Genomic DNA, 16,319 nt, shown 5'->3' on the forward strand with positions numbered 1-16,319 from the left:
CTCAGATACAGAATCAGTTTTGACTCAAGTCAGAATGAATTTGATGGCAAACAGGAGCTGGTTCATGGTTCTAGATAAGCAATAGAACTTCCATGATCTCACACACACACACTTCCAGAGACACACTTCCAGAGACAGTCTGTCTAAGTATGATTGACACGTGATAGTGGGCGGGCACAGAGGGCAGCAGAGCGAGGAAAGCTTTTCATTTTATTTTCTCTCTCTCTCTCTTTTTCTTTTTCCTGGTTATAATGAAACAGTTTAATTGGATTTGTTCATATGTATGGAGCCGGGTGTATGGATTAGCATATCAATGCCTGCACACAAATCCTATTTTCAAGTGCATTGAGCTCTAAGCAGCGCAAAATTAATTCCTCATGATATGCCTTGGCATTGAGTGTTGTGCGTGCAGACGACGGCACCCTGACAGTTATGAGTGTAAACGCAACACTAAAGACGTGAACTTACAGTACACACGGTTGAACTTACAGTACACACGGTTGAACTTACAGTACACACGGTTGAAGACCAAAAGTCTTAATAAGATAATAAGAAGAGAGAGAGAGAGAGAGAGAGAGGCATTATGTCTTTATGTGCTCATGGACATCAGTTTTCTGAAAAACTTAGAGGTATGTTGCTTTAATATATATATATCAGATAGCTGAAATAAAAAATGACACAGATGCTTTCCCGGATTGAATGGGTTAAATGGCAAATTGTGAAAAATATGCAATAATTCTGAAAAAAAAGAAATATTTATGTTATTCTATTATGGGGGTCCCTGGCACAAAATCTTGTCAAATGGGGGTCCACGGCCAAATCATATCAATTTGGGGATTCTTGGCATGAAAATGTTGGAGAACCACTGACTTATTGGGTCTACATTTGGTGTAGTTGTGGTCAGAGACAGCAGCTTACATACTGTACGGGCATTTGAATGAAACTAAAATCCCATTGGAGCCTACTGTACGACAGGGCTATGGCCAACGGGTGCATGTTTCAAGTGAACAAGAACCGTCATGATGTTCTGACCTCACCTTTCTCCAGTCAGTGAAGAAGTTCTGGCGGAACACGTCCTTGGTTGTGTAGTCATGATCCAACATCTGGGCAAAGAACAGAGCCGGCTCCTCAGTTGCCAAGCTCAGCTTCACCGGTGTACCTGTGCATGGACACACACACATACAAACTCTTTGACTGCCAGAAATAAAACATAATTTGCTACGCCAGCGATTTTCACTAACCTTTGAAAAATCATAGAATATTCATCTCCAGAATGATCGACCCCCCGATCGCTTTAAAAGACGTATCCGAGTCTCATAGAATCGGGGGGGGGGGGGGGGGGGGGGGAGCGAGCCGCCGCGATCATCCGTTCCATAGTTGTGGGCAGTTGAATGTAGGCTGTTTTCGCCAAAAAGCAACAGAAACAGAGAAAAAGCCATTCTTCCAAATGGAATTAAAAGGAAGTGAACGGGCTGGGGTTTTTTTTGCGATCACGTGACCCGCTGCTTCACTGGGAGCCAAACCGTGACCCATAGGCGAACGAACAGCGCCATCTAGTGGAAAACCACTGAAAATACAAAATCTCGTCATTGGCACCTTAGCAAAATGACGAGAAATCTCGTCATTGGCAGTCAAAGTCGAGTTAACTTGGATAACCTGTTCAAAAAAATGTCATCGACGCTATATGTGCAAAGTAATGTTTGTCCTTGAGATCTTGATGAATGAATTAGTTAAATGGACGGAGGCGCATTTAAAATCAGTAGTACCAGAAACACCTCCATACTGCCGCCACGGTGATTAAATACTTTCCTAAACAAACACACACACACACACACACACACACACACACACACACACACACACACACACACACACAGGGCATTAAATATGCTGTCTGCATCAGATCCCCTAGGATCCATCTGGCTAATCCTCAAATTTAGAGTTGGGGAGACAAGGACACAGATCTATATTCAACACCACTGCTGTGAGTCAGCAACAAAACGGTTACACATGCACACACGGACACACCCACACACGCACTCACTCTCTCACACACACACACGGATTAAGTGATCAACCAAACTCCCAATAGGACAGAGGCACTGATGGACTGCAGTCTAAGGCAGGGCAGGGAGCCAAAACAATTACAGTCGTCAATCAGAGTCGGATCCAATCCACTTTACGCATTGTAAGGGTGCGATTGCGTATATGTGTGTATGCCAAGTTTGTTAACACAGTGATTCAGTTGGTGTGTGTGAGTGAGCGAGAGACGCAGAGAGAGAGGAGTAAACTTGCAATGAAGAAGGTGCTTCAAAAGTTAAGACGGAATGAGGGATGAAGGACAGCAGTAAGACTACTGAGGAAGTCTATTCCTCAGTCTATTACACTTTTCTTTGATTTAAGAGCACACTGCTTAATCCCTGGTTCATCATTTCATTAATGCCTTCCATTTGTCTGTCTGCCTATCGTACACTGTGAAATCCTGAGTATTAAAACTTTAATCCGTATATATATATTTTTTTTAAATTGGTTGGGGACACCTACTGGTTGACAATTGGTGCTGCCTTAATCTCAAAGTGCAATATATGCCCTGGCCAAGGGGGCATTCCATCTTAGCTCAGTTGAAGAAATGTTGTCTCCCACGTGAGACCAGAGTTCGAATCCCCAGGAAGAGGGGGGAGAGAGAGCGAGAGTGAGAGAGAGGGAGATATGCATCTCTTACAAACTGCAGCATTAATTAAACTTAATTTAACTGAGAGCGTACAAATGTAACCAAATGGACTCTTTTCCATTTGTACCCCCTTCTGAGCTACAAATGGATAAATTAACACTGAGGCTTTTACTGTGTACGGCTGACCTTCCCCTACTCTTCACAACTCACAAAACGTTAAAAAAACAAGCGGGCGGCTTTGGGCGTGCACGCCAACTTTAAATAGAAAACGCTGATTTATCGACTCATAGGCGACGGCTGAACTCTGACCTGATCTGCGAGGCGGAGATGATGATAATTACGCTGATGGTGATTAATTCAGTGGCCTGTTTGCACACAGGGAGAGAGAGAGAGGTCAGAGCACAAGGTCGCCTGTGGTTGGCTGCGCGACTCTCAGCTTCAGTGGTCTGGCTCAAGGGCACGTCGGCTGTAACGGAGAAAGGTGCCACGGATTGGATACAGGCCACACGCCGGCTCGCACCCAGATTTTACACGCACATAGATGTTTAAATATATTTTGTATTATGTATTTGTGGTTAGCAGCGCCTTTGAAAACGCCTTTGTCTTTTCTCATTGGTGCAAGTCAAAAAGTCACATACGAGCAGACAGACTTGCACTCGGGAATAAAGAGATCAGACTATGAGTCTATTTGTAACATAGGAGGAAGAAGGTGTTGTTTTGGCAATGCATTTACTTTGTAAAATGGTACTGCTGACAAACAAAGTTGAACCTTGACATGCTTGACAACCGTAGCTGCATTAAGTGTTAGGACAAAGGTAAAACTGTTCTTTCTTGATAACTCCTTTTTCTTATTTTCCTTGTTAATGTATTATATGCAGTATTGTTTATTGCATTATTGATGCTGATACAATGACTGACAACCAGAACAAAATAATGTGTACTCTTATGTAAATGTACAAAAGACATAATAAAGAACATCTTGAACACCCCGATGGGCTTTCCTCCCTGTCAGCGGCCACCATCAGACCGCCAGCGTTTGGCCCTTCAGATGAGCGCCTGCATACAGATCCTTTTTAGAATTCATCCCTGAATGCTGTGGGTTTAATGGTCCGAGTGAGATGATTCATCCTGTAATGACTTGCAGGGTTTCTACGAGCCGGGATGTATTAGCGGTTAATTATCTTCGCAGAGACTGTCGTTTTAGAGGTCGCTTGGCATTACCTGTGGCGCTGAGACAATTTGACGTATCGCGCGCTTACTTACCGCACAAACGGCCGGGAGCGATGACAAGCATGCGTTACATATAATTGATTCTAATCGTCGCTGACAATCAATACCAGCGGTAATTCAAAAAAGATTACCATGACGCTTATCGACTGAAGCTTCAACCGCTTGGCTTGATTTTGGGCCGTGGGAAAATAAGCCATGTTGTAAAAACAACTGGAGAGTTTCACATGGAACTGCTTTCATAACTTGTTGATAGGGCTGGGCAATTAACCCAAAATACATCAAAACTGATATTCAGAACCAATTAACTTAAAGGTAGGGTAAGTGATTTTCTTTGGTTAAAATAAGTGTTACATAGCTCTATATTCTGATAGTACTCATTGCTATAGAGTGTTTGTTCAGTAAAAGGAGTCTCCTTGTCTCTCCAGCTCTTTATAAAACAGAAAATGCATTTTCGTTTCAGTTTCATTTCCAATTTTATCCAATCAGGATAGAGAACTCAATCAGGATATAGATTAAACAAGTGAAATTGGAAGTGATGACACTAAGAAATGAGCAGGCAAAATTGGAACTGGAACACTATAAAAATGAAGCTTAAAAATGGGTGCTTTCTTCTGATTGGCTGAGATTTTGACACCTACCAGAAAATGTATTTTCTGTTTATTAAAGAGCTGGAGAGACATGGAGACTCCTGTTACTGAACAAACACTCTATAGCAATGATTACTATCAGAATATAGTGATTTAACCTTTTAACAAAATACTTTTTGTTTTAACCCAAAAATATCACTTACCCTACCTTTAATCTAGCTCATTTAAGTTAATCAAATAATCGAGAAATAGACGACCAACAAGCTCAAAACACATCACATCGCTATGCCTTTTTAGCTTGTAGATCTGCTTTTTTTAATCTTTCATTGTGGTCGCAACGGCTCCCCAAATGAAATGGGTTCAGATCTGAGCCAAGTCTCTGCAGGAGGCCTGTCCTGGACAGGAGTCTCCAGACGTAAAAACAGATAGATTCATCATAATCCAGGCAAAAGTTTGAAATAATCGTGATATTGATTTGAAGTCATATTGCGCAGCCTTACTTGTCGATTTAATAAACCATTCCACTGGGAGCGTGCTTTAATGTATTGTATTAACATACTCGGTGGTTTTCGAATCTGTGCAAAACAGCCTCCATTAAATCACATGCTGCAAACTTTAATTTTCATTTACTAATGCTAAATAAAAAGTTACAACCCAGGCCTTATTTCATACTTTCACCGATTTTCCAAAAAATCCAATAATTACATGCTCATAGTGACAGAATAATAAAACATCAGGCCCTACAAAATCCTCAGAAGAGTGCACAAATGTAACCTTGGACCCTCTTCACTGTCGGCGAAAGAAACACCATTTGACCAAAATGTCCATTTGGTTTTCCATTTGCACACTGTTCTGAGCTAAATTAACTCTGAGGATTTGACTGTACAGCGTTCACCATCCATTCCGTTTCCACTGACCGTTGTAGAGGAAGCGGACATTGTCAGGCAGTGGCTGGTACTCGGGAGGAAAGTAGGGTCCTTTATGCTCCAGATACTTCCACTTAACCCCATCTTCATACTTCTCCTCCTCCCACCTGAGAGAGAGAGCGCAAGGGGGTCAAATAATCTGTGTGCGCGTGCATGCGTGCGCACTTGTATTACTATACTTCCCCACACGTCCCCTACTATACTGTACATCCCCACTAGTATAGTAGAATTTGAGAAATAGACATTGAGAGGACAGTTTTCCTGGTCCTCACATAGTTGTTTTATGGTTATGTTTTTTAGAAAATTAGGAATCTTAGGAAAAAGATTCAGGTTGGGGATTATAGTTACGATTGGGCACTGGGGTTGGAGTAACAGCTGATTTATAGTTGGTTTTGTGCAATGGTCGATACACCAAAATCAGATTTCAGATTCACAACCTGTGAGCTCGTAGAGCTGCTTTTTTTGCTTTAGGGTTAGGCTTAAAAATGTCAAATAATTGTAAAAAAGAAAAAGGGCATTAATAAAATTGCCGTCCTAAAATGCTTATGTCCTCACAAGCACAGTAATACGTGTGTGTTGTGTGCGTGCGTGCGTGCATAACAGGTAGAAGTGAAATGACCAAAGGCATCCCCACCATCTCCAGCGATTCTGTTCCTCCTCTTCTTTGATCTTGATCTTCAGCTGCTTCGCCTCCTCGATCTCCTCCTTTGTCCTCTTAGGCTTTTGCGAAGAGATTGGCCCCTCACCACCCTCCTCTTTTTTCTCCCGCTTTGTCCTCTTGAGCGTCTTTGAAATGCCTCGGCCCTCACCTTCCTTCTCTCTCTTCTCCTTTGTCCTCTTAGACTTTTTTGAAACAGCTCGGTCCTCGCCTTCCTCTTTCTTCACCGTCTGTAAAAAGAAAATGCCGTTTGAATGAACAACTTGAACCCTAGCGGCCCTACTCTGGGGTCAAATATTCTGGGAAAATGTTCGGCCTAGTCATTTCAGTGTAGAGGGAAAAAAGGAGGGGGACATGTATTTTTGGGGTTTTGTTAGTTTTTTTTAATGAAATTTTAGTTTTTTTATTTATGAAAAGCTTTTGAAATAACAAAAATCGGAAAACAAAAAAAAAAGGGATATTTACTCTGGTAAGTGGAACCCAAAAATAGGTCGTACTGTTTGGGAAACGGTGCTCTATATAGCCTGTGAATAAACTTTCTTGGTCAGAGATGATCACCTGGTGGAGCTAGAGTGACATGAAAGGGCCCGTCATAACCCGTTTGCTTTTTTAGGTTTCAGCAACAGATATAGGCTATATACTATATGATTTCTGTACAGAAACGCTTTTAAACTACACTGATAAGACACAAAATCAATAGGAATCACAACATCGTAAATGTATTTTCTAATGAATATTCCAATTCAAGGCTACAAAATGTAGGCTTTATTTCAACTTTGAAATTGCACTATAAATCAAGTGAAACTGGATACTGGTATATATATTTTTTAAAGGTTTGAGAACCGCTAATATAGGATGTAAGCGGTTAAAATGCTCTGTCGTATGGTGGAAAATGTTACCGTCTTGCCTCAGAAGACATACATTACAACTACCTTTTCATTTTCCTCCTTTGCCTTCTTCTTTTTCTTCCTCTTAGGCTCTCCGTCTTCTGGCTCGCGGTCCTTCCGCTTTTCCTTGGGGCTGAAACGAGACAAGAGGACAGACAAGAGCACAGATTTCACATCAGCTGGAAAAACAAGAGGGTCGCCCACAACACAATCGACACGAGACTTGTTAAAAAAGGACCATACCACAGAGTCACTACATGACCTTGTCTGATGTCAACATTGGCCAATAGGTAACATGAACCTCGGCCAGAGATATCGTGCTTGTTTACATTGCGGCCTTATTCAATAACACCTTATCTTACGTAGGACAAGCATTAGAGGTAGAAGACAAGACTCTTACGTAGGAGGAGAATTAGAGGTGGAAAGGTGCAGATATGAATTGTTCATATCTGCAAAGTAACTAAGGTTTTAAAATAATTGTAGTGGAGTAAAAGTACAGTATTTGCCTCCGAGATGTAGTGGAGTAGAAGTAAAAGTATAGACAATTGGAAATACTCCAATAAAGTAAAAGTACCTCAAAATTGTACTCAGGTACAGTGCTTGAGTAAATGCACTTAGTTACTTTACACCACTGCTTTTCACACACACTCATGCATCAGTACATAATGCACAATATCCATGGTTTAGGACCGCAATGGAAATAAGCCATCAGCTTTATTGTGACAGTCGTGGGACAGAGCACAAATTTGGCTTTTGAGGCGGAAGGTTCTTACGTAGGAGAACCATTAGAGATGGCAAGGTTTTCTGCTGGTTCATCCTTCGCTCTCTTCCTCTTGTGTCTTGTCAACTTCACAGCCAATATTTCATCGTCTGACTCATCCTTTATCCTTCCCGTCTTCTTCACAGCAAAGTCATCATCGTCTGATTCTTCCTTTGCCGCCGAACTAGAGGGTAGAATCACAGTAAAATCATAATGTTAAATTTTCCTCAGAAAGTGTATAAAATGGAACCAAATGGGTTATAAGGGTTTTACTCTTAACCCATTGAATCCGGGAACGCATGTCTGTCATTTTAGATTTTTTTCGCTATTCGAAAATAGCAGATCTACAAGCTCATAGCGCTATGAGCTTGTAGATCTAGCCTGGCATGGCCAGACTAATATCATATCTGCCAAGGGCAATTGGGAGTGGATAGTCCTCATCCCTTTGTACTTTTATTAAGGTAGTAAGTAGGAAAGCTGAGAGGGAATTTGTATAACCCACTTTAAAAAATTGCTTTAAACGTAACGTTTATTACTCTTATCATTTCCATGGCCATCTCTGCACTTTTGTCTACTTCACCTTATTCTATCATAATATCCAAGCATAAAAAACTGGGGCTCAGACAGATTTCTACAGGCCCAGTTCATTAAGCACATTCTGTATCCGCCACCGTTTGGTACCTGGTTTAACAAGGTTTGAATACCTGTTTGGCAGCGTCTTCATTAGAGTGTTAATGTTAATGGGCATTTGGGAAACCCAGCTCTTATCCTGTTAATCCATTAAGAACGGGAACGCATGCGTGCCATTTTAAGATTTCTTTGGTTATTTTATTTTTATCGTGAAAATGTGTGCAAATCTTTGAATATATATTTTTTTAAAGCTGCCGTTAAACAGCTATGGCCGTTTGAATGTGGCTTGTTTTTTGAAACACACAATCTGAGAAAATTTGACTTTTGAGAATCCTTTAAAAGGAGGCGATCTTTTTTTGTTGTGATTTCTGGGTGTAGCCTACTCTTCTTCGGTGGTGCTTGGATCATTCACAGGCTGTGGAGCAGCACCCCTGCTACTCCTGTGCCTATGCTCCGTCGTAGGAGGGTGTGTTGCGTAGTGAAAATAGCAGATCTACAAGCTCCCAACACGTCCGTCCGCAAGGCATTGTCAATTTGTTGGTCTGCTACGATTCATGGCTTCTCAAATTCTAAAAGTCAGTATTTGTGAATGCCATAACCCAAACCTCTATGTACATTTGAAAATAGCCGATCTACAAGCTCACAGCGAGTCGTGATGTGGTCAGACGCAGCGGTCAGATGCAGCTGCGCGATGTTGCTGCACTCGGTGGTATCCAACGTCTTCATGGCTCTCATACGGTGGGGCAACCTGAATCTCGGCTAGCCAGACCTTTTGCTGTCATTCCCCTGCTGTCTGTCCACCTTTCTTAACTCTCTCTCAATGTTGCTTTCAAGATAAAGCAGAAATGCCCCAAAGAATAATTACTTAAAAGTTTGGTTTGAAAAGGTCATGGTCAGAATCGTTAGTGTGTGCATGGTTTGCACCCTCACGAGCATATATTTAATATTTTAGAGGCAACTGGGGTTCGGGAGATATTTTATTAGATGTTTGTTGTTTAAACAAATTTCACTTGGCCCATACATTTCAAATGAGACCTTATATAACATATGCTAATAACGTCCCACCGACAGCCCCCCCCCTCCCCCCATCTAATTACTTGGCTAGTAACCATTTAGGGCAGAATTACCCCTCCAGACAGCATGGTAAATACTCCTAAAGCACACGCTGATGACTCTGTGACCACAGGAAACTCCACATAATTATGGTGATTGGACATTAGAGAAACAGCCTGATAATAGCATAATTACAGCAATTAGCGCAGGACTGCAAGCTTGAATTTCCCTGCAGAGGCAAAATGGTTGAGGAAGGGAAATGGACCAAATTAATAAATCAACAAATTACAGGCACTACTGATAACAAATGACATCGCTCTGCTGTCCTCACATAAATGTGTGCTTTAGAACATAACTCATAGTTCAACTGGGTTACCGAATCCAAATGACTTCTGGTTGTGTGGCTGTGTGGCATGTCGAAAATAGCCAAGCTATCGATGTCGTGAGGTAGATCTAGATTTTTCGAGCCCTTTGCTTTACAAATGTATTCTCATGCCAAAACCTGTACTGCCTTACTTTGTTTAGAACACCGTTTCTCAACATGGGGTCCGGTGTGAGACAGACAGACAGCACAGTCATCCATTCCTAATCAAAGGCAGCGGTTGCAAAACTCCAGAGTTGCAGTTTGACAGTTTTCATGCAGTGTCACCCTGACGTCCTCCTTCCTTCACTCCCTGTTCCTAAATGTAGACTCCTTCCACAGCAGCACCTCCTCTGTCTCAGTTGTTACAGTACCAACACCTCCTCTGTCTCTGTTGTTACAGTACCAGCACCTCCTCTGTCTCCTCACTGTCTCTGTTGTTACAGTACCAGCACCTCCTCTGTTTCCTCACTGACTCTGTTGTCGGTGGGGGGGGGGGGGGGGGTCTGCAGGCGGTCCCCCCTACATTATTGATATTTAGGAACAAACTGTAAGCGCTGGGGGTTCGAATCCATATAGCGGTGCATGCGGCTTTGTCGAGCGTCTACATACAAATACAATTGGCCCGTGTTTGTGGGAGGGAAGCCGGGTCGGGGAGGGTGATATTTGTCACTACACGCACGCAAACCCACGGGATGGGGCGGCAGGAGTGTTGGGTGGGAAGAGTAGGACGGAGGCTCTACGTCCTCCCGGTGGTGGCTCCTCCACAAATTTGAATCGCGACGCATCGCTGTGAGCTTATAGATCGGCTATTTGCACTAGTTTTAGTATCGGCTACCGATATGACTTATTTCACGTATCGGATATCAAAAAATAAATAAAAAAATATCGGAATTCTTTTTTTTTTTTTTTTTTTTGTGTTTAATACAATTTTAAGAAGCAGCTAAGTATGCACATTGTTTTAATTTATTATTTGTAGGTATTTTCTTTTGGTGATAGATCATAGTGTATTTGTTTTTTTTCTACTGTTATTGTACTTTTTTTTTTTTTTAAGTTTTGCTCGGATATCGGCATATATATCGGATATCGAAAAATATCCTAATTGATATATCGGATCGGAATTGAAAAAACCTGTATCGGTGCATCTCTAGTTTTAGGACCCGGGTACACAAATGTCTCTTTAAGGTCTTGAGCTAAAATGTTTGGGAACTAATGCCCTACAGTATATCACGTGACCCTTTACTGACAGAAAGTGATAAATCCTACGGACCTACGAGTAGGATTTGAGTAACTCTGAAAGTGTAAAAAAAAAAAACTTTATTACACAAGTTAACTCAACAGTCCAGATTTGAGAAGAAATAAATCTGCCATACATCTACAATCCTGGGCGAATACATGAAAGAATCACATTATACACCTCGTAAAAACAAAAGGCGACTGACTTTTATGAGTTTTGTTTGTCTGCAACATTAAACGTGACATTCTTTTGCCAGAAGTGAGTGCATGCCATAAAATAAATGTGTCTGTGTGTGTGTGGGGGGGGGGGGGGGCAGGGGGGGTTGTTTCACTCTCTCTCTCCCTCTATCAGCTTTTACTGTCACATCACAGGTTCACAGGTGTAAAGACATGGGTTATATTCTCATTCTTAAGTTTCCGTGAGAAGAGACAGGATAGAGGTAGAGTCAGAGCAGGAAGGGAAAAGAAAAGACACGTGATAGAAACAGGTCAAATCATCCAAAAATATATACTGTATATTACATGCAGGTATTTTTGTTCTTATACATACAGATAGCATGAGACAATAAAGTTAAGTGGATATAAGTGATTAAATAGAATGTCTTGTTGTCTAATGTCTTTATCAATTGTGAGGTTCATTGGACAAAAATTAGTGCATCCGTGATTCTCTCTCTCACACGCCTTCTCACTCTACATTTGCCCAGACCAAGTACAGAGCCCTGGAGGACCCCGGTCAACTACCAAGTACTCAGGGTTTAAGTGGAGATGAAGCACTGACACGACTTGGAAACAAACACAATACTCTACCAGTGGCTGGGAGAAAGGCTTTAGAATGAGATGCCCAAATGCATAATAATTCCCTTTTCCAGCAACATTTATAAAAAATAATAAAATAAAATGATGAAAGCTTCACTGATTAAGTAAACATCGACAGCAACTAAAGCTTTAACTTTCTTGCTCTATAAATCGCATATACTATAAAATTATAGACTTGCATTTTGTACTCGTCTCTCTTACTCTCTATTTTGGATTCACAAACTAAGATTCACAAACCATTAACTCAGCTCCAACAGGGGAGAACAGAAATATGAGATCGTGTGGGGACAAAGATGGACATATTTCTTGGCGTAACGCACCACTGAGCAAAACCCATAGAAAGCTATACAGTTGAGGGGGTGGCTCACTGCATCGAGTGACATTTACGCTCTGTGGTTCTAATAGCCTCTTGTTTTGTTCCTAAACTCTAGCTGTGTGGTCTTAGAGGTTTCAACCCCCCCCCCCCCCCCCCCCGGCCCCACCACCACCCAGCATGAAACGCACTCACCTGGAACCATTATTACCACCTGAGTCTCTCTAGGCGGAGAGAGAAAACCCTAGGGGGAAAACATCAAAGGCGACTGGACTTTAAGAAAATTAGTTTCTCCACCGACGTCTCCTTTTAAAATGTCATTTCAGGTATTGAAGCAGCCCTAAGTCTATGTCTGGGAAATCATCCATTAAGAAGGCGCGGGAACACCGCTGTGCGCGAGATAGATGCAACACAGCGGGCCTTTGGCCCAAGTTTGCCTTTTCCAGCACTCTCCCGCTGAGAACCCAACTACTCCAAGCGTGCATTCTCATTTATTACTTGCCTGACAAGCCGCAGATATTTGTCTTCAGTACTGCACAAAAATTAATTTCCTGAGAGACGGCTTAACACTTTGTCAGAAATGGGGACTGGCGTCCGTCCAGAGCCGCCCGTCGGCCAATCCCCAGTCAGACACATTCATTTTCATTACCACAGGAGGGAGAACGGCAGGAAAGGGAGAAAAAAAAGAAGATTCCTTTTGAATCAAAAACGGATTAGAACTAATTTTCAATGGCAGCAGCAAGGCGCTGATGGGTACAGTTTATAATTTCTATCCAACCGCTCACTCGGTTGTTAGGAGCCCACGCTACATGATGAGTGACTGGTGCAATCACTCACTGATGGCTTGTCAGCTCATTATCAAAGCCTTTAATAAGATGCTGTCAGCTGCTATTAGACTGTCATCCCTACCGTCTTCCGTCAAGGTCTTCATCGCACTCCGGGATGGCACTCAGGTGTCTCTTGTCCTGATCAATGAAATTAATGAGGAAAAGTTAAGAGAATAAAGTTCAGTATACAGTGCAAAAACATCTCACAACATGTAGTTCAGTGGTTCTCAAACCTTTTCATGTCACAGACCTTCAAATTGATATGGATTTAGCCACGGACCCCCTTTAGATTATTATTATTTTTTTTTTCAAAAACAGGGTTAAATTGGTTAAACTGATTGTGATGCTATATTAACTAATTGTGCTGCGGACCCCCTGGAACCCCTTCAAATTCCCAGGCCCCACTTTGAGAATCACTGAACCACTTAAACCCTCTTGACTTTTCACTATTTTCCGTCTACACCAAACCTCTTTGCCAAAACTAGTCGATCCAGCCTTCTATTTATGGCTAATGTTCCCCCCCAGCTGGGGTTCAAGTGGATGACAGACAGAGACACATGGCGATGCAAACACAACATCTGTATTAAAATACCAGTAGATCATAACCAACTGTTCCATACACAACGTTACGTACAGATCACATTTTCCTGCAGACTGTTAAAAAAATACTTCCAGATTGTGGATCAAATTTATATCAGCATTATCATAATTTCCCTCCCTTTCACCCCAGCCAAGCATGACACTCACAGCATGTGTACCCATGAGATGTCAGCACGCTTTCCAGGTGTGTCCACAAAACTCACAAACGGAGAGTGAGGATTGCAGCTGATGTTTGTTTGATTAAATGGATGTTTCCTTTTAATCTAGGCTTTTCAAAGTATTCTGTACAAAGTTATCATTAAATTATCATGCTTGCCTGTCAGCAGATGCTGTTTTTATGTAATCCTGCTCATCCTGAATGATTTTGGATTGATTTGCAGAACTTCGATTTGATTAAAGTTTCTGATAGAAGATTTAACTCATAAAGCAAACCATTTTTGCAAACTTTTGCCTATAATAACATGCCGAAAATAGGGATGCCAGGTTGACATGGTTAAAAGTCGGGACACGTCGACTACAGCCAATACCGAATCATCCAAAAAGTAAAATAATGGCTATATCACAACCTGACTCCAAAACAAATACGCACGCCATCTCTCGCACAAGCACAAACAATTGGCAACAGCAGTGGGCATGATATGGTGGTATGCTTAATTGATTCTCCATCACATAACGGTGTTGGGCGCCAAAAATAGCAGATCTACAAGCTCAGAAAATGGGCGCAACACATCACACGATTAAGTATAAATCAGTGGCCCCAACGTCCTGACATGATTGACCAGAGGGCTGGGATCAGTAGGTAACGTGGGGCAGGAATGTTGACCATGAAAATGACCAGCATGTCTGCTCTGGACAGGAGAATTTATGGACATGCCGTCACGATACCCCTCCCCTGCTGATACCATCTGCTAGTGTCCAGGGAGGGCTACGGTCATGACATTTTCATTCCAGTACTGTAAGCCTGGGTGAGTTTAACTGTCTGGGACATTACCTTCTTCCGGGTCTTCCCATTGTCCCTTTTCTCTGGGGATTTAGTCTTCTTCTTCGGCTTTGTGCTGTTCACCACCAGCAAATCCCGAGATTGGTTTTGGAAAGGGGGGAGAAAAATGAGACGAGACGTCACACAAGGGTGAGAGGTTGTCAGTGAAGCAATACATACTGTACATGACTATATACATACACATACTGTACATGACTCTGAAAATGTACTAATGGAACCAAATGGACATTTGGCCATTTGGTTCCCAGGACCCCACTTACTAAAGTCTCTAAGAAGTGGCCAATCGTCTAATGATTTTTTTTTTTCTTCTTACAATTTATGCATTTGTGAAACTTTGCCAATTCATTCGAATCCCACCCTTACATGAGGGTTAATAGCCAGAACATTGAACAATTCATCTATCCATCTATCAGACTCACAGAGGCACAATAAAATGAGAGGCCAATACATTATAACAAAAACATGAGACTGATTGAGCAACAAACTCAGCATTAACACAATTATTGGCGGCAGAATTGTCTACAGTCAACCCCCCAACCCCCATGTTCCCCTTTTCTTTATGAGAAGGTTCCCAAACCTTCTCGGTTTCTTCTCCCAAACCTTCATCCCAAATTAAATATGTATTTGGCCGCGGATTTGTGCTGTTAAAATGTTGAAACTTGCAAATATATATTTTCTTTTGGCCTATCTACAAGTTCACAACGCGTTGCGATGAGGACCCATTGTGAGCTTGTAGATCGGCGGTTTTCAACTAACCAATGTAGGGTTAAAGTGGTTACTGGTTTAACTGATTTTGATGCTTACCAAATTTTGCTGGGGATCCCCTGGAGCCCCCTTACGGACCCGTGGGGGTCCCTGGACCCTACTTTGAGAAACACTGGTTTACTACATTAGCATCTTGGTACTGAGCATGGCTAGCTGGCTGTAGCAGAATCACTTGTTGGAAATAAAGTTCACTGTCCTGTTAGTTGAAAATAGAGTGCAATGTCCAGTTCACAGACAGTGCATAAAGCACCATCATTTGTACATTTGCAAAAGAAAAATAAGTTGATGGTTCAACAGGGGGTATAACAAAGTAGACCCTGTTCAATCATCTCTAAAATACCCTAAAGAACATGTTGAATGTTTGACATTAGTATCATTTTATGAACCAATTAAACCCTTTATGCTTCATTGTCCCCCAGAGGTCTAAACTTGGCCCCCTCCCTCTACTCCAAATGTCTTTGCCGAAATCTGAACGCTGTCAAATAAGAGCCGTCAAACACCTGCAACCAAGTCACACCCTGCTAGTCAGGCAATTTGAAAAATATGGCAACAAAAGGAAAAGCTAATTGTGCTACTGTCTACAATATTCTACCGAACATGTCAAAACAGTTGCAAATACACATAACCAAATGTTATAGCCACCCCCCCCCCAATACTCTCTGCCAATAATAGTACAATACTGTATTACATAACTATTCTTAGAAAACAAAATGAAACTTTAAATAAACATGACTGAAAGTGTTGCAAGTGGACACGTGTCTCTCAGGGTCAGTTCTGGGCTGCTTTCCAACTGATTTACACCTGTGCCTAGTTGGAACCTGTCCAGGCGGACAGTAGTGCCATGAAATAGCAGCAGTCACACTGTCTCGCACACTCTCATTAGATTCCACCTGCTGCCTTCAAAACGTCACACGTCGCTGTGACCTTTTCCACACACTTAACCACTTTCAAACTGCTCTCCCTATTCTGGGCATGTCATTACAGGCATTATCGAAACAA

At 41.9% G+C, this 16,319-nt stretch overlaps 1 protein-coding gene across 1 annotated transcript in view; it reads right to left on the reverse strand.

Annotated features, from left to right (window-relative positions):
- The window catches only part of LOC308092244 (DNA topoisomerase I, mitochondrial), a gene marked incomplete at its 5' end in the record, with an annotated part of 55,137 nt that overhangs the window by 36,371 nt on the left and 2,447 nt on the right, over window positions 1-16,319 (reverse strand). Inside the window, 7 exons of the mRNA XM_080438089.1 lie at window positions 1,038-1,159; window positions 5,406-5,521; window positions 6,049-6,302; window positions 7,005-7,092; window positions 7,733-7,903; window positions 13,038-13,093; window positions 14,547-14,610. Of these exons, the coding sequence (XP_080294215.1) occupies window positions 1,038-1,159; window positions 5,406-5,521; window positions 6,049-6,302; window positions 7,005-7,092; window positions 7,733-7,903; window positions 13,038-13,093; window positions 14,547-14,610 (871 nt within the window). The remainder of the gene's footprint in view (window positions 1-1,037; window positions 1,160-5,405; window positions 5,522-6,048; window positions 6,303-7,004; window positions 7,093-7,732; window positions 7,904-13,037; window positions 13,094-14,546; window positions 14,611-16,319) is intronic.

Source organism: Gymnoscopelus braueri, assembly GCF_963280865.1.
Source record: "Gymnoscopelus braueri genome assembly, chromosome: 9".
NCBI classification, from domain to species: domain Eukaryota; kingdom Metazoa; phylum Chordata; class Actinopteri; order Myctophiformes; family Myctophidae; genus Gymnoscopelus; species Gymnoscopelus braueri.